The following is a 19762-nucleotide window of genomic DNA, read 5'->3' on the forward strand; positions in this document are numbered from 1 at the left end:
ACACTGCTGTTTGAAAATGTGAATACTCTTGAAAAGCAAGGTGTATGTCTGTGTTGGGATGTAAGCTGGGTATTTATAAAGATCTTCTTGAATTGTTTTATACAGCTTATCTTGGTATTTCAACCTGTGGAACACTTCAATTTGTATTTCAGGAAAAATTGCTATTGTTTTGGAATCATTTAAGGATACATTTTGGAAATTTTGTGTTGGCCAACTGCAATAAAGGAACAATTCTGAAGCCCAGTGGATCATGTAGGATTAGATACTTTAATTGTTTTAACCGTGGAAAACTAAGGTTCATCCAGAGTGCGGAATACACAATCACCAGATGTTGAATTGCAACTGACATCAGTCCTACCCATTTCACTCTATGCTGAAGAATTATAAGAGGGTCACATATTCTCTGTGTTTTCTTTAAACCTCGAATACAGTAACTGTTTGTTCCCTAAAGGGGTTAAAGAAGGCTGAAGTGCAAATGTATATTTTCCCTCAGACATTTAAAGTTACTGTGGAAAAGTCTATTTAGCTGTTTTACAAGAGGAACTGGCTTTTCTGGAAGAATGAAAATTAAAATGGAATGTAAATATTTGGAATTATGGTAATTTTCTGTAAGTACAGAGGAGTTGCAGCAACAGAGGGCAAGGACAACTAGAAGCGACTTCAAAGGCATGATATCAGATTATGCACATTTTTTTTCATAATGATGATGATGCTTTGGGTTTAAAAGTTTCCAAAATTTCTAAATGACTGGATCCAAAAAATTGCACATAGAACAGAGTCTCACTTATCCAACATAAACGAGCCGGCAGAACATTGGATAAGTGAAAATGTTGGATAATAAGGAGGGAGTAAGGAAAAGCCTAGTAAACATCAAATTACGTTATGATATTGCAAAACATCATGTTTTACAACGAATTGACAGAAAAATCAGTTCAATACATGGCAACATTATGTAGTATTTACTGTATTTACGAATTTAGCACCAAAACATTGCAATGTATTGAAAACATTGACTACAAAAACACTGACTACTAAAGGGCAGACTGCATTGGATAATATAGAACATTGGATAAACGAAGGTTGGATAAGCAAGACTCTACTGTATTTAGCCCTTCAACACAGACTAGATTCCAAACTGGTGCAACAGACTCTCATTTAAAGGGCACCCCATGAGGCTTGGTAGATGCTGGACAACTGTAGTGTCTGATTGCTTGAAAGCTCCTATTAAAGCTAGGCCTAAATAATACTGTACCACACCATGGACCCTTTATTGTATTGACAAAAGCTTTCATGGCCGGAATTACTGAGTTGCTGTGAGTTTTCCGGGCTGTATGGCCATGTTCCAGAAGCATTCTCTCCTGGCGTTTCGCTCACATCTATAGCAGACAACCCTCAGAGGTTGTCTGCCATAGATGGATTCCCCCAGGTAGGAAACAGCCAGGATTTGAAGCTGCCAGGCTATTTAATGCTAATCAAGCTGGCCAATTGCAGCATTCTTTATTGAATTGATAGTACAGTAGAGTCTCACTTATCCAAGCTAAACGGGCCAGCAGAGACTTGGATAAGCGAATATCTTGGATACTAAGGAAGGATTAAGGAAAAGCCTATTAAACATCAAATTACATTATGATTTTACAAATTAAGCACCAAAACATCATGTTATACAACAAATTTGACAGAAAAAGTAGTCAATACGCAGTAATGCTATGTAGTAATTACTGTATTTACGAATTTAGCACCAAAATATCACGATATATTGAAAACATTGACTACAAAAATGGTTTGGATTATCCAGAGGCTTGGATAAGCGAGGCTTGGATAAGTGAGACTCTACTGTACTTTTGAAATACAATAATTAAAAGCAAATAGACACATTTAATTTAATGTAACACAATTTAATTGTATTATTTAAGCGTCTGATGGGAAAAGGAAAGGGCCTGAGGCTGTTAGGAATTGTGGGAGTTGAAGTCCAGAACACCCGGAGGGCCCGTTTGCCTATGCCTCGTCTAGACTGTAGAATTAATGCATTTTCAAGCCACTTTAATTGCCATGTCTCAGTGCTATGGAATCCTAGGCGTTGTAATACTACTATGTTTTTAGTCTTCTCTGTCTAAGAGTGCTGGGACCTCACCAAACGACAGCTTTTGAGGATTACATAACACTGCGTCATGGGAGTTAATATGGTTGTCAAAACTGCATTAGAGCCACGGTGGAGCCGTCTTCGTTTTGGATACAAACTCTGCTGCGCATGCGCGCGCCGCGGGCTCGCCTGTTATGCAGCCCACGCGGAGGGGTGGGGAAGAGGGCTCGAGGCCCCATTGCGTCACCACCAGCGCGCGAAGAAGCAGGAAGGGCGTGGCTTAAAACTTTCCATCGTCAGACCTCCTACCGCCTGGGCTGAAATTTGGTGCGGCTGCTCCTTTAAGGCATCGAGACGCCGTGCGCCTGCGCAGCAGAGCCTTGACCTCGCGCTCCGTCCGCGGCGCTGCTCGTGACTACTTCTTGTTGTTATTGTTTTTTTGAAAACATTGGGGGAGGGGGGAGAGGAGGGGGAGGGAAAAAAGCTGCCGTTTGGCGTTCGGATCTTATCGTTGAGGCGGCGGTTGCCATAGCGACCCCTGGGCGGACGGGCCCGGCCTAGGAGGCCATGGAGGAGGAGGACTCCGGAGCAGCCGCCGCTGCCGCCGCGCCTTCTGAAGTGACGGAGATCCGGGTCTCCGGCCCGCAGCCTCTGCGGCTCCTCGAGTGGAAAGTCTCGGCCGGGGCGGCGGTGAAAATCGGCTCGGTGCTAGCGGTGTGCGCGCCTATCTCGGCCTCTGAGGCGCGGGGCCCGGAACGGAAGGTCAAGGCGGAGCTGCCCGGCGTGGTGCGGGAACTGTGCGTGCGGCTGGGACAAGTCATCCCGCCCGGGTGAGTCGGGGGAGGGCAGTCGGGGCGGGACTGGGCCTCGCCGCGCAGCTTAACAGAGCAAGGACTGCTCTCGCTCCTTCCCTGGCGCAGGAAGGAGGAGGAGGAGCAGGAGAAGGCGAGGAGGAGGGAGGGAAGGGCGCCAAGAACGGCATCCGCCGTTCCCCGCCCTCTCGCGGTTGCTCTGACACTGGAGAAGGAAGGCAGCTTTACCCCACGTTTCAGTTGCCTGTGCTTCAGTGCTGCGGAATCATACTTCTCTATCTATCTGTACACATAATCAAAGTGAAAATCTGTATGTGGCGGATATGGGTATCCACTTGCACAAACAAGCACCCGCCTCCACAAAAATCTATATTGTTTATATATTTAGATTTCTAATTTTGTTATTTTTGAGTTCTATAAGTACACATGATGATGTTTATTTTATTGTTTATGATTTGATCTGTTTGTTATTGTCTTACTTGTATGTTTGGCATTGAATTTTGCCATTATGTTGTAAACCGCTTTGAGTCCACCCCTAGGAGTGAGAAAAGCGGTATATAAATGCAGTAAAAAAAAAATTAAGCCATAGTGCTCAGGAGCCAACAAAAGCACTCCCTCCAATTTTTTAATGGTGTCAATAGTACAGCTGTAATGTATTTAAGACCACAAAATTAAAAACTTGGAGTGTCTCTGGTGTCGCTATAAGAAGGTCCTCCATTGTGCATGTGGCAGGGCACAGACTGCATTGTAATAGGTGGTCTCTGGTTTGCTCCTTTCCACACTTGCATGTCGTGGACTTCACTTTGTGACTCCATTTATTGAGGTTGGCTCTGCATCTCATGGTGCTAAGCGTACAGGCAGTTGAGCGCCTTCCAAGTCGCCCAGGTTTCTGTGTGCCCTTATATATGAGAAGTTACACCTACAAAATACCTGTTCTGACTTAGATACAAATTCAACTTAAGAACAAACCTACAGAACTTACCTTGTTCGTAATTTGTAGTCTGTTTTTGCATATATAGATATCTTAAGAAATGGGACCCAATCCTAAACATGGGCTGCATCACTCCGCACACTGTATGCACATAGCCTGAAGATAATCATATACACAATATCTTAAATCATTATGTGCATGAAACAGAGTTTGTGAAAAGAGAACCACCAGAAAGCAAAAGTGTCACTATCTCAACCATCCATGTGGACAATTCTGGAATATTTCGGAATTGTAGATAAAGGATGCTCAATTTGCATTATCACTCCATTGTAACTGCATGGTTCTATCATATGGAACTATGGCAAGTGTTGCACTTGGTTGTTGTTTAGTGCCTTCAAGTTGTTTCTGACTTAATGGTGACTCTTAAGAGAACCTGTCATTTGTCAAGATGGGCCCATGGAAAGTTTGCTGTTCTTTGGGTTTTAGAGTGTAGCTTCCTAAGTGGGTAATTAAAGTGGAATCATAGTGCTATGACTGCATAATGTGAATGGGATTCAATTACCTGGAATTTCTGGTAGCTTTGCACAATGCTCATGATACCCTTTTGTCACCTCTTACATGAATATGCCACGAGGAGAAGAGAGGTTGGGTAGCATGAGAAAATCAAAACTGGAAATGTCTGTCAGCTATCTCCAGAGAGATGGCAGAGCAGACCCCGTCTCAGTGACTGCATTCTGGTATAAGGGATGGGGTTTGGACTGGGCTTCACTGCATAGCACCGTAGCTATAGTACTGAACCATCTAAAAATCCCATGTGGGAATCCGAACATAATTTATATATATAATCTAAAAATATAAATTGTGCATCTTTTGCATCTTAGTCATTTTTCATTTCTGTACATGTAATGAGTTATTCTCTTTTGCATTATGGACAGCTTCTTGTTAGCAGTCAGTCGTTGCAAGTATTTTCCAATTGTATGTTTCAATCTATTCTAATTGAATTAAACTGATTGTAATTATCATGCTGTTGTCTTCACAATTTTTTTCCTGATTGCAAATTGCTATAAGGGATGATTAGCCAAGTGTGCTTTAACTATTTGGCCAACAGTGCAAAATACTTTAAAATATATTTCTATAAAGGTCTTGAGCTGTAATTAGTTTTTTTACTAAAAATTGCAAAAGGAAGTGTATTTTTCTAAAGAACATTTTTATCCAAATTTTCCATGTTCTAAATACTATGCAATGTAATAACTACCAAAAACACCCCCGAACAGTTGAGCTTTAGAGCTATAGATAACACAATGTATACAACTTGAAAAAATGTTTCTGGTTTGAAAGTGTTATTTCCTGTTTAAGTGTTTGGTAAATACTTTGGAAATATTGTTATAGTCCAGAAACTTCATTTTGGTGACTGCCACAAACTATGTTGTATTGGTTGAGACTCGACAAGATATTCATTGAAAACTATAGCAAAATGTGCTGGAGGATGTCCTGCAAAAACAGTTTGTGCAGTTTACTAAACTTTTTCCATGTTTTTATGATAGAACCAATTAGGAAATGACATATATAATCCAGGAATAAAAATCTTGCTACATAGTCTGTCCTTGGTTCTGTGATGGAGAGACTTGGATGTGATAATGTTATTGTCATACCTTCGAGCAGTGATTCCCAACCTTTGGTCGTCCAGGTGTTTTAGACTTCAGCTCCCAGAAATTTCAGCCAGATTACCAGCTATTAGGAATTGTGGGAACTGAAGTCCAAAACACCCAGAGGATCAAAGAGTGCCTTAGAGGATAACTGGTAATGTTACTTTATGGGGTCTTCTACACAGGCCAAAAATCTGAGAGGAATTGGAATTTTAAATCCCACTTCCTCTCGGGATGGAGGCCACACAGCTGGCCCAAACCCTGGGATTTTGCAGTGGAGGTGGTGGCTAGATGCTCTTCTGTACTGATCTGAGGTGGCTAGATGCTCTTCTGTGCTGATCTGAGATCAGCACAGATGTTCAGGGGCAGTGCTAGCCTCCCCCTCCTTGCTTTCCAGGTGAAGAGTCCAAAAAGACCTGAAGTCTTTCTCCCTCCTCCTCCACTCCCTTGGAAGAGCCGAAATGGAAGATGAAGGTGGATTCCTCCTCCAAGGCCCTCTGTGTAAATTTGGTTTACTCTAATTTGAAATGGATTAACCTGAAACTTCATCTGGACGCTTCAGGCTAATTAATTTTTTAGCCCGAGTTTTAGGGCTGTGTAGAATATTTGGGGAAATGATTATTTGCAGCTGCTGGTGTGGAAGAACCTGTAACTGGTGATAGCCATAAATGCGTCAAAAATGTCTAATTGGTTGAGCTGTAAGAACATTTAAAGTAGAAACTGGTTGCTGAAATAGAATTAATACTGTTAATTCTATAACAGATCTTTACCTTTAGTTCTTCTTGAATGCTTATTATCTTGTTACACTGCTTATTTCATTAGAGGGGTTTTTTTGGTATGGAGTTGAAATTTTACAAGAGATTTTTTTGTTGCTGATTGTACTTGGAACCTATCTTTTTTTGGCAGTTGAATATGATGGTTGAGAACAGGCTAGATATAATAGACATTCAATTTTTGTGTGAATTGGGAGTGTTGGCTTGCTTTGAAAGTGGCAAAACTGGATGGCATTAGCTCCTTCAAACCTTATTTAACACATCTCCAAAAACATACACAGTAGTGATGGGTTTTCTGAGCTTGATTGTGCACATGTTCCCTTAGTTGCTCGCTCATTTCAGTATAGGAAAGAGAATGGAGGAGCAAGAAGAAAAGGGATGAAAGGGGACACCTACTCTATCTCATTCTCATCCCCATGCAAGTGAGCTAACATATGCCTATGTCCTTCTGTTGTCCTATCGCCTTTCACCCATGGGGTAAAAGAAACGCACACTGAGGCTGAGCTTAACTATCCCACCAGTTTGGTTTCCTCACATCAACCCTGGTGTCCATGAAGTCCCTGTTAAAATGGCATAGAGAAGTAGAGGTGGCAGAAAATGCAGTAATCTTTGAATAATCAGATGCAATAATGCTTTGTTTTCAAATATGGAGGGCTGGCTGTTATGAATGTAATATAACATTTTATGAAATGAGTTTTTACCTAAATCATATTTCTGCTTTCCTTTCTAGGGGTGTTCTGGTGAGATTGGAAGCATGCAGCCATCCTGTTGTTATGAAAGGCTTATGTGCAGAATGTGGCCAGGATCTCACACAGTGAGTACTGCTTCATGACATTGGACACGAATTGTTCATATTTTAAAACTGAGGTCTGTGACCATTATTCCCTCCTCTAGGATAAAGATGGGAGTTAAGCCTATTTAAACTCCATTAAAGCTAGAAATAACTGGTCAAGATAGTGACCTGCATATGTATTAACTACATTGATTACTATCTGTTTCAGCAACACATCACTGCAAAATGCAAGAGTTTGAGCATAAGCAGTAGGGAGGGAATACATGAACATTAGGAAGTGCTTCCTAATGTTCAGGTTAAATCTCTTTTCCTGTAGTTTGAACCCTTTGCTCTGAGTCCTAGTTTCCAGAGCAGCAGAAAACAAGCCTGGTCCCTCTTCCTTATATTCCTTTCAGATATTTATACATTGGTTTTATCAAGAGAAGACCAAGGACTTGATGAATATTTAAGCATAAGCATATTGCCTTATGTTTTTCATGACTTATATGTGAGCCACCCTGGGAACTTTTTAGGTCAAAGAGAATGCAATAAATGTCATAGGCCTGTTGTAGTAGCTGATATAAATCTTGGGGTACAGATCCTGTTTTATATACTCTAGTACAGGGCTTTCCAAACTGCGTCGCAGTACATTAGTGTATCGACTGCAGTGTGTAGGTGTGTCACATGAACATAAAGGTGGACATTCATCAATTGATAGCAACATACCAAATCCACACTTCTCATTTAGGCTTATTGAAATTAAAGAAAATTGTTCCCTAAAACCTCTATGTGAAGGTCCGCAAACTAAGACTGGATGCGGCCCTCCAAGATCATTTACCCACCCCCTTTTCTAATGTTAGACTTAGGGTCATCCTAAGTCAGAAACGACTTGAAGGCACAGAACAAGAACTATTCTATCTTGACTATCCCATCAGCCAAATCAGGCCCACACGTCGCATTGAAATACTGATTAGTTTATGTTGGTTAAAATTGTTCTTAATTTAAATATTGTATTGTTTTTTTCATGTTTTTGCACTACAAATAAGATATGTGTGCATGGGAATTCATTCATTTTTTTCAAACAATAGCCCGTCCCCCTGTTTAAAAAGTTTGAGGACCCCTGATCTATGTTAAATAAGCAATAAATCATATTTTAAATTAATTTTTATTAGAGTACATTTTTTTTCTTTTCAATAAAAACAAAAATGCAGAAAAGGGGAACCATATTTTTCATGAGATATGTTGTATCCCCATAGATTTCATTGTTACTATTCATGTATATGTCCCTATCGTTGGTTTAACTTTCAGTTTGCTAGTAAAACTAAATTAACATGTCGCAAAATGATACATGTCTAAAAAAGTGTCAATAACATTTGTTTAGAAACTCTGTTCTAATGCAATGCTAATCCACTGATCTTCTCTAGACAATCTCAATTTTGCTTACTAAATTGTGTTTTTTAAAAAATAATCAATGAACTAATCCTAACCCTTCCTTCTTTACTGCTTCCCATTTACAGGGTAGCATTCTGGACATTGAAACATCCATATGCCATTCAGAGCTCATAGTATAAGTCATTTAAGCATAGATATTTCTCATTTTCTTTGAAGCATACAAAACTTGTGGTATGCTGTTTATCCAGTTCTTCAGTTATGAATATACTAGTATATGACTCAGTCTTTCAATTAAACATGATGTGCATTTATGCACTTAAGTCAGCTTGACCTATATGTTAAATAGTGTGGTTATGAAAATTCATACCACAGTAAATCAATTAACCTTCTTAGGTTTTTAGATATTTTACTATTACATTTATCTAATGTGTTTACTTTATTTCCTTCATTGATATTAGGTTACGAAGCAAGAATGGAAAGCAGAATATGCCAGTATCTACAGCAACTGTATCAATGGTTCATAGTGTCCCAGAACTGATGGTTAGCTCTGAGGCAAGTATCCTCCCACTGTTTTTCTCTCATTTTTAACAGATGTCCAAAGGTCAGCATATCTAACTGGAGGAATTTCTTGTGCAGCATGCATGTATGTTACCAGTTCGTTTGAGCCAGGTTTTAAATTGAGAGCAACTCTAGAATTTCAAAGCATATATATTCCGTTGAGTTTAAAGATAGCTACTGACACATTTCTTTGAAAATATTGTCAGTCTGATGTTTTTAGAAAATGTACTTAGAAAGCCTAATTGGATACCAGACAATTTAAGCCACATCCTTCATAGAAAGCTGAACTGAACATACTAGGTGAATTTGAGATTAAACTTTCATAGGATTGGATTGATAGAATTCTATGAAAAAAAACTACAAGACAGTTTATAGGTAAAATCTCTCAGATCCACACTGATTTGGATGCTGTAGTTGCTACCCATCCAGTAGATTTATCATTGCTTCTCCTTATCCTGTATTATTAGATATATTTATGCAGCCTGAGACTGTGGTCAGGATCCTTGAAGAGATGGGAACTACCATGTAAATACTGTATCTTTCCAGAGGACCAAGTGGGAATTCCTCACTGCAGTAAAGTTTCCATTATGCCTGAAATAGGCTGTGACGACGCCTTTACTGGTGGAAAACAATATCAACTATGATATCCTTCTGGACTGCCTTTCTAGGGTGGGGCTTGGTTTACAGTAGTTCCTGTTCTTCTTTAAGGGATACATTGACATATTGATATCCGATTCCCTAATATTTGGTATCTCTTAAAGTTCAGTTTTGACCCCCATGCTGTTTAACATATGCTTGAAACTGCTGAGATAGATTATGTGAGAGTTCTGATATTCAATATCATTAGTATGTTAATCATGTTCAATTCTATTTCTACTTTCTGTCAGATTCCAGGGAAACTGTTTCTATAGATATTAGGGCTGTGCAGAAAATGGATTCTGTTTTGGGTGTCGATTCTATTTCATAAGATTTGTATATGTGAACAAATATTAAGAAACCGGGGGAGGAGAGGCCATGCAAAAATAATCAAAACTCACCCAATACAAAGTCAGTTTCATTTTCAGCGCAAGCAAGTGAGGCAAAGCCAAAGAGGCCACCATTCATCTTTAAATTAAGAAGAGCCAGACTGCCTGTTGCCATGAGGGAAAGCAGCTGAGTGGGATGAGCTGAGCAAGCTGGGAAAGAGACTGAGAGAACACAAAATTCTGGGAAAGTGAGGACCCCTGTGGCAGAGAATTCAAGAGGCCCTGGTCTAAACTACATTTCCCAGAATTCTGTTCAGCATCAGAAAGTCCCAATTAGGCTAGGGAAGAGCTATTGCCTCTCCGTAGCAGTATCCATCCAGCCAATAAATTCCAATAAAGTTCCAATAAGTTCCAATAAATTATTGAATCTGCAAATAGGACTGATAGTAAGTACGCAATTACTTAACGAAAAAGTAGTTGCCTCATTATAGTTCTGACACAGATCACATCCAATTTTGAAAATACTCTAGAAATGATTTCCCCACTCCCTAATTTAGTAATAAGTATTGAAACATTGTTTTCATTGATAACACAGCCCTAGTAAGATCTGTTGTCCATAATGGGCTAGGTGAGAACAAACATGTTTAAATGTAATCTAGAGAAGACAGGTCTTCTCAGTAAAATAGAAGACAGATCAAAAGATAGAGGTGCAACATGTGGTGGATGAGGTTGTACTTCCTCTAAAATTTCAGTTCAGAGCTTGAATTTACTCCTGACCTAAGTAAACTAACCCTAGTTTTAGGTAGTGCCATTATTGCATTTACACATCTAAACCTCATACAATGGCTGCATCATTTCTTGGAGGTGTCAGATCTAGCAATGGTGACACATGCCTTGTTTACATTCCATTTGGATTACTGTAATGTGTTCCAGATGGGGCTGGATTTGGAAACAGTTTGGAAATTTGTATTGTATGTTTTTTTTGTATGTTTGGAGGTCTCTGCAGCCCTTATAGGATCTCGGGAGCAGAAAATTGGCCCAAAAGCGAATGTAAAATCATCTACCTCAGAGTAGATAAAGAATCGTAAAAATAGCCTAGAGCAGAGGTTTTCAAAGTGGGCTCCGTGGAGCCCTTGGGGCTCTGCAAAGCATACTGAGGGGCACCACAGTAAGCTTTTTCCTCCTCCTTCTCCTTTCCAGGCCTCCTCTAATCCTCTCTTCTTTCCTGTTCCTCCCCCCCCCTCCCGACTACCTTGCCACCAAAAGCCTTTTTCTCTTAGTCCCCTTGCTGCCAAAAGCCTCTTTTCCTTACCTTGCTTGCTTCCAAAACCCTATTTCCCTGTCACTGCTCTGTGGGTGCTTTGATTGTGCTTTTCCTGCAAGGCAGAAGGGAGTTGAACTGGATACCCCTGGGATTGCTCTTCTTCTTCTTCTTCTTCTTCTTCTTATTATTATTATTATTATTATTATTATCACTATTATTACTAGGCTTGCTCAAATAATTCGTTTTCCCCGTTAACCGTTATTAATTCGTTATTTTCGTTTGTTTTGAAGCAATATACGGCATTGGTTGTCCACACGTCTGGATATCGCGGTTTCGAATCGCGAGAGGCCGTTTTTCGTTATGTCGTCGTTTTTTTCGTTAGGAAAAAAAAGCTTTTGCAAATCACCCAAACTCCCACCATTCAGGCCCTTTCCTTTTGCCCCTCAGCAAAAGGGGCGTCACGGGCTCAGCCAATGGGAGGGGGCGAGGGGGAAGGAGGCCGAGGAGGAGGAGGAAGACGGAGGGGGGAAATGGCTGCCGCCGCCGCCTCGCCTCAGCTCAGGCCTGATTATTACTAGTCCTCCTCCTACAAAGGCTGGGTGGCCATCTGTTGGAAATGCTTTGACTTTGCTTTTCCTTCATGGCAGACTGGATTGCCCCTGAGGTCTTCCACTGAAATACTGTTAAGTTTATGTTGGTTAAATTGTTCTTCATTTTAAATATTACATTGTACTTTATGCTCCTTTTTTTGTACTACAAGGGAGATATGTGCATTTTTTCAATTAGTTCACACAAATATTCTCTATCCACTTGCCATTGGCTCGGCCCATCTGTCAAATTCTAAAACACTATGCATCAAAAAGTTTGCCCACGCCTGATACATATATACATTATATATAATATATAAACACTTCTTTGGGCTCCACAAGAAACTTCTGCTTCAAAAAAGGGCTCTGTGGCTGAAAATATTTGAGAACCACTGGTCTAGAGTATTGTTGTATGGAAAAATAAATATAAAAAATTTAAAATGATCACGAAAAATATTTCTTGCTCTTCTGAATGTCGCACCAGCTAGGTGATATCTATAAAGTACTTGCCAGAAATCTCACAGTTTAGATATGCAAATATAATGAACTTATTTTTCATAAACTACTAGGAGAGCCTGATGGCAGCTTTAAGATACCATTCCCTTTCTCTCAATCAGTTCCTTGATATGACTAGGAGAAGCTATTTTTTCTGTTACAGCGCATACATTTATTTTGTGATGATTTTTTCTCTTTCTAATTGCTGTGAGTAATTTCTAGTAAGGTATTTTCATCAGTTTTGTTACATTTAAATTTTTCTTGAAGGTACTTAACCACCTTTTTTTCTTTTAACTGTAGCAAGCTGAACAGTTGGGAAGAGAAGATCAGGAGAGGCTACGTCGAAATCGAAAACTTGTGCTAATGGTAGATTTGGACCAGACATTGATCCATACCACAGAGCAGCATTGCCAACAGATGTCTAACAGAGTAAGGCAATATTATCTATTATTTTTCTTTATCAATCTTAATGCACTCAGCAGTGTTTTGTATAAATATTTTATTTTAAATCCTTTTATGTGCAATTGGCATTTAGAAATGTGTTTTTAATTTTTTTATAAAACATATTGTTATGTTCCAAGATATTTTTAAAAATGCAAATACACTGTCTATAGGTTGGCCTTCATTATGAATTTGTGCATTCTTTCCTGGTTCTCTTACAATTCCCATTCACTGGGAAGGACAACTTCTAAGACTTCCCTACAGGTCTTTATCTATTTCCAGTTCACTTCAAATTTCAAAAAAGTTCCTCCTCGGTTTAAAAAAATGCCAAACAGTCCAATTTTTTTTCAAAGAGAGTTATTATATTTGGAATTCAAAAAAGTGCAGCATTTTTTAGGGTTCTATGTCCCTTGTGTTTCACAGAAATTGCCATATAGGGCCGTTTGCAGCATATCGGTTGCACTTTAGAATCACCTAAATAACCCCCTAATAAACAGACCTTTACACTTGCATCATTTTAAATGAAACTGTGGAATGTTATGTTTACTTGTCTTTGGAATGTATCTGGGGTATAATCCATGGGGACGTCTTAGGTTTCAATCAGATAAATGCAGTACTGCTAAATGTTCCTGTTAAATGTGGTTGCATCACCACTACTGATAAAATTACCAAAAAAATGGTACTGGATTGTGAAAAACATAAATATTGGGTCTTTTCAGGAATCCATCCTATTACAGCCTTTGCAAACTGTTTCTGAGGATACAATGGCTGTGGCATAAATCCAGTTACTAATCCCAGTTAGAGTTGATTCATTGAATCAGGTATTGAATTGGAAGTCAGCACATACATAAGTCCCATTGATTCAGTTGGTTTAAGCCAACTGGCTCTGAGCCAGGGTTTTCATGCTGTGTGCAGGTCTCTCTTTGTTAGAGACAGTAAGGAAATAGTAGTTAGCCAGATGTCTGCCAAATGGTTTTCATTGTGTTTCTGATACATGGTGTATAGAAAAAGCATATGAGTATATAGCATTCAAAAATTTAATACTATAGAGACTTACTATTGTCGAAGGCTTTCATGGCTGGAATCACTAGGGTGTTGTGTGGTTTCCGGGCTTTATGGCCATGCTCTAGCAGCATTTTCTCCTGACGTTTTGCCTGCATCTGTGGCTGACATCTTCAGTTCCATTTAGAACTTTTTCCAATACAGGTTGAAAAATTAAACCTGTCATGGTTGAACTCATTCCACCTAAGCTGAAAAGTGCATTTTACTTGTATAACATTAGTAAATCTTACCTGTGTATTCTTTCTCATTTAGGGAATATTTCATTATCAGTTAGGTCGAGGGGAACCTATGCTGCATACCCGTTTACGTCCTCATTGCAAGGAGTTCCTAGAAAAAATTGCTAAGCTGTATGAACTACATGTTTTCACCTTTGGGAGCAGACTATATGCACATACTATTGCAGGTAAAGAGCGTGTTGCGGCATACTTAATATTAAGGACTTTTCCAGAGTGATTTTCAAATCTACATGTACAAGAACTTTAAAAAGCATTATGATACAGCAATCTTAAAAATCAGTTTAATGCTAATGCCAAATAGCTGTGTTAGCGTAGAAAGAGTCTGGAGAACAAGCCCTATGAGAAGCGGCTTAAAGAGCTGGGCATGTTTAGCCTGCAGAAGAGAAGGCTGAGCGGAGACATGATGGCCATGTATAAGTATGTGAGGGGAAGTCATAGGGAGGAAGGAGCAAGCTTGTTTTCTGCTGCCCTGGAGACTATGACGTGGAACAATGGCTTCAAACTACAGGAAAGAAGACCCTCTCTGCCCCGGAGTGTGGTGGAGGCTCCTTTTTGGAGGCTTTTAAACAGAGGCTGGATGGCCATCTGTTGTGGGTGCTTTCAATGTGATATTCCTGCTTCTTGATGGGAGGTTGGAATGGATGGCCCATGAGGTCTCTTCCAACTCTATGATTCAATGAAGTTGTACGATCAGGTAACTTTTCTTTCATGAGAAATCTGATGTAAAGACACCAAAGGGCAATGGAGAATCCCTTATCTACAATTCCAAAATCAAGAATACTTCAGAATCCGAAATTGGTCACATAGATGGTTGAGATGGTGACACCTTTGCTTCCTAATGTGTTAGTGTATACCAGTTTTTATTCATATTCAGAAGTATTCAAATATTGTTTAAAATTAACTTAAAAGGTATGAAAGATCTCCACAATATCTCATTATGTTAATATAGGAAAATACAGATATTCCAAAATCTGAAAAAAAACCCCAAACTTCTGGTTTGAAACCATTTGAGATAAGGAATACTCAGCTTGCATCACTTAATTATTTTGCATTTTTTATTTATTAAAATATTTATATCCTGCCCTATATCATGAGATCTCAGGGCAGCGAACAATTTAAGTAATCTAAAGCACTTCCATAAATATAAATTTCATCCCAATTTGGGGAAAAGATGTATTAATGCAGTTAATAATAATGAGAATAAATGACATGAAATCATATTACATTCATTAAGCAGGCAAAGCCACTTTAAAAGCTCCAGGCATTTATAACCATGTACATGTACTCTTTGAAGTAAATTAGTTTCTAAAGGCCTCATTGATATTTTAAAAACTGTTCTGGCTTGGTGCTGGAAAGAAACCAATGTGGGTGCCATTTGGACCAAAGACAGAGCATTCCACAGTCTGGATTCCATGACCAAGAAGGCCTGCAGTAAAGCTTTTATGTATAATTTCTTGTGCCTGTTTTACATGGTTATGATTTGTTGTTGGAAACATCCTTACATATCCAGTGTATTCCTGCATCTTGGTTTTTTTTGTTTTTGTTTTGTTTTTTGTTTTTTTACTTTGGCTATACTAAAGTACTCCTTTTTGCTAATGTTTCCTAACTTAACACAAGGCTGGAAAGCATGTAGAACCTTTATTACTTGCATAACTATTTCTTCTTACTAGTTTCACCTCTAGGTTTACTGTAAATACGAGCTATGCTGACCCTAACAGAAATTATAGCAAAATTAGATCTTGCATGATCCAATAACACTATAGAACGATTTTTGTTCCTGGGTTATAAATGTCATTTCCTTATTGGTTTTATCAAAAAACATGGAAAGTTAACTTGGAAAACCTTTTCACAAAAGATTAAAATGGCATATGAAAAGTTTAAAATGGCACATTGAAAGGGTAAAAATAGCAGCCACAAAAATGAAATTTCTGATGTTAAACAACTACCTTCAAAGTAATCACCGCACAGTTTAATAGGAACTTTTTCAACGGGAACAGAAAAAAATTCAAATTTTGTTACATAGTGTAATTAGTGGAACCTTTCCTCCCCTGTTAATTTTGCTTTTTATACCAACAGAGTACAAGACCACATATGTCTATTTATTTAACTTCACTGGTTCTTCCTCCTAGCTACAGAGTTGCTTGTGCAGCATGAAATCTTCTATCCATTGTTCTTCTAGTTACTTTGTTAACTTGTAGCTCTTTTCTTAAGCTACTGTTGCCTATTGAAATACATGACAAAGTACACTTAACTCTTGAAGAAAGAGTCTTGTTATACAGCCTATAGTATACCATACCATAAATTCTGAATTAGCTTGATATTAACACTGAAATACAGTAATTAAAAACAAATTAAGATAAAGATAACACAACAACATTTTGACTAAGGAGATTGTGTTTAGAAAAGGAGCAAAGAAATACTAAAAATAAAACAAAAATCACTCAATATCCCAAGAATGCACACATATACACCAGCTTCATAGATGTACAACCCCCTAACCAGCAACTCATGGAGTAAGAAGGCAGGCCTAGCTTTTTTTTTTTCAAAAATAAAAATGATGCCTCTACCTGTTAGGTAGCTGCTTAGTACCTATCACCCTGAAAAAGTATGACCCGCCTTCCTCTTATGAGAAGTCTAGAATGTCAAAAGTTGTTATTATCTTTCATAGAGTCTCTTCTTTTCTTCTTCCCCTGCTTCAATGTTTTGGGAAATGTCATGGTTTTCTTATTTTTAATTCTCAAGAGGGGAAAAGTGTTTTCCATTGAATATGTGGCTGTGAAAGGCCTTTGCTTAAAGCACTGCATACATGCTTAAAACAGTAGATGGCAGTACTTTACAGATAATGGTTTTAGTAAAACATTTAAAAACATGCTACTTTCTTGTAATTTTAGATTCAACTGCTGGTTGAATTAAAAAAAACAGGTTCCCCTTTTCTAATAAAACAAAATGAGATTTCATAAAATTTGGCAAAAATTCTTTTAAATTGATTGGAGATGATGATAATGAAAGCTTGAGAAACCGAACTCTCTCTTAAATTTGTTAGAAAATCTCTTCCTCCTTGTGGTGAAGTACAAATATATGTATATGTGTTGTGTTACAGAGGGAGAGAGGTTACATACAGTTGTAAAGTGTCCAGGAGTACTTCAGGCAAGTCTTCAGGCAAATGTTATGCTTTTATTCAGGTTCGGGTCATGTGGTGTTAGGGTGTCAAGTATATATATTCAGTTTTCTTTTTATTCTAAAATTCTTGAGCCAAACAGCATCTCTGTTCCTATAATTTACTCCGAGATGCTTTGTTTATTTGAACAGAAGTGCTTTACAGCTTTTACTTTCACTGTCTTCATAAAAATTGCAGATTTATGGTTCCCAAAGCAAATTTGTTTTACCAGCAAAGAGAACATTAATTCCTATCTGTTGACATTTGGTAATATAAATTACATTGAAGGACCTAGAGGTGACATTTTGTATTCAATTAAATAAGGTGGAAGTCTGAAGTTAAAAACACTTATAACAGGAACATGGAATTTGAGAAGCATAAATAAGTGGAAGCTAGATGTAGTAAAACAAGAAATTGAATGCATAAGCATTGCAGTACTTGGGATGACCATTCTAAAGTGGGCAGGAATGGGACATTTTTAGTCAGTTAATTAGAGTGTTTTACTCAAGCGATGAAAATCTTAGAAGAAATTGGGTAAGAAAAGATGTAGCAAAAGCAGCCAAATAATATAATGCAAAGTCTTCACCAAATGATATCAATAAGACATTAGGGAAACCCATCAATATAACTATATTCCAAGATTATGCTCCTATTATAGAAGCAGTAAAAGAAGAAAATGAAAGATTCTATGCTGTAGTCCAAAAGTATATTGATCACACACCAAAACATGGTGTTAACCATGGGCAATTGGAACACAAAGGTAGGAGACAATCATATCAAATATTGCAGGAAAATTGGCCTAGGATCAAGAAATGAAGCAGGAGACCAACTGACTAAATTTTGGGAAGCAAAGTTTGTTCATCACAAACACATTCTTGAAGCAACAAAATACCACCTAATGGCCAATATAAACATCAAGTAGGCTAGATAATTGAAAGCTGAAGACAGAACACCTTCATTCTCAGTGCAAAAACAGGATCTGGATCGGATTGTGGCACAGACCATTAGTTCCTAATATCAGAGTAAAGAAGAACCCTAAACTATTGTGCCCAAAAATGCAACCTTAAGCACATACCTGTAAAATTTAAAGATAATGTAAAGAATAATTTAAATTATTCCGACTGGGAACCGGAAGAACTCTAGACTGAAGCCATGGATATTGTCAAGGAAGGATGGGGAAGTGAGGGGGGGACAGTTTTCAGCCGAAAAGAAAGAGGAATTTTAGTGGATAACCAGATAAACTCTCCAAGTAGTTAAGGATAGGTGACAAGCAAAAGTGAAAGGTGTCAATAATAAGGTCAAAAGCCAGAATCCAACTGTTCATTAACTTGTGCAGGGCCAAAGAGAACCATAGTCATCTCTCCCCTTTCATGGTTTTGACACTTGTGATTTTGATTATTTGTAAGTTTGTATTGCCACTCTCAGGAGCCCCTAGTGGCGCAGTGAGTTAAACCGCTGAACTGCTGAATTTGCTGACCGAAAGGTCGGCGGTTCGAATCCGGGGAGCGGAGTGAGCTTCGGCTGTCAGCTCCAGCTTCCGCCAACCTAGCAGTTCAAAAACATGTAAATCAATATGTACCACTCCGGCAGAAAGGTAACGGCGCTCTATGCAGTCATGCCAGCCACATGATCTTGGAGGTGTCTACAGACAATGCCGACTCTTTGGCTTAGAAATGGAGATGAGCACCAACCCCTAGAGTCAGACACGACTAGACTTAACGTCAGGGGAAAACCTTTACCTTTACTATTGCCACTTTTGCCTCACAAAGTTGAAGCTGTAGCGGGGAAAGCGGAATAGGAGTGTGAATTTTAAAATAGGAAGCACTTTCAAATAGGAAGCAGCCCAACTGTTTACATTGACCCCTAAAGCATGAGGAAACTGCAGGCATCCCATTACTTTCTTGAATGTGGGACAGGGCTGTGTTAAAACAAATGGACTCCGTGTGTTGTGTGTACAGTGTGGAGTCCATTCACCCCTGAGCCAACTCTATGTAAATAGACCCCAAGTAGATATAAGATAATGATACAATACAATGAAAACTATTAAAAAGATGAAAAGATAACGAGAAGACCATTTGAAGATGAACCTACAAGTTTAGAAGTTCAAATGGAAGTTGCACTCAACTTTCAGAAGAAATAAATCACCAAGAACAGATGGTATACCAGTTGAGCTGCTTCATCCTACATCTACTCCAGAGCTAATGGATTTTTATCCAGCTGGTTCTTAACTTACACCACCAAACATCTTAGCTACTAATGAAAAGGAGATAGATATAACCTCAGATAATGAAAAGGAGTTCAATATAACCTCAGATATATCGAACTAAAAGCAATTTATTATACATAATCTTTATTTGAATGTCCCCATGTTTCTAAATCTTTAAAATGATTATTTTAGTTTATTTATTTCATTTTGATTAATTACACATTAAATAACCAGTACGTACTACTGTTACCTTTAGCTGACAAATCACACGTGATTCATAGAAATGTAAGTTGCCCACATGTGAGGCCCATTCTTAGGGAAATCTCAGCTGAAAATTATTTCAGCAATACTATACTATTTATTCTCAAGCACCGAGAATAAAATA

The 19762-nt window shown here is 38.5% G+C and overlaps 1 protein-coding gene across 1 annotated transcript in view; it reads left to right on the forward strand.

Annotated features, from left to right (window-relative positions):
• Window positions 1-2346: 2346 nt before the first annotated feature.
• The window catches only part of ctdp1 (CTD phosphatase subunit 1), a 47524-nt gene continuing 30108 nt past the window's right edge, over window positions 2347-19762 (forward strand). The window contains exons 1-5 of the mRNA XM_003219764.4: window positions 2347-2910; window positions 6973-7056; window positions 8865-8958; window positions 12576-12704; window positions 14031-14181. Coding sequence (XP_003219812.2) covers window positions 2648-2910; window positions 6973-7056; window positions 8865-8958; window positions 12576-12704; window positions 14031-14181 — 721 coding nt within the window. The 5' untranslated portion in view covers window positions 2347-2647. The remainder of the gene's footprint in view (window positions 2911-6972; window positions 7057-8864; window positions 8959-12575; window positions 12705-14030; window positions 14182-19762) is intronic.

The sequence above is a fragment of the Anolis carolinensis genome, chromosome 4, assembly GCF_035594765.1.
Source record: "Anolis carolinensis isolate JA03-04 chromosome 4, rAnoCar3.1.pri, whole genome shotgun sequence".
NCBI lineage: Eukaryota > Metazoa > Chordata > Lepidosauria > Squamata > Dactyloidae > Anolis > Anolis carolinensis.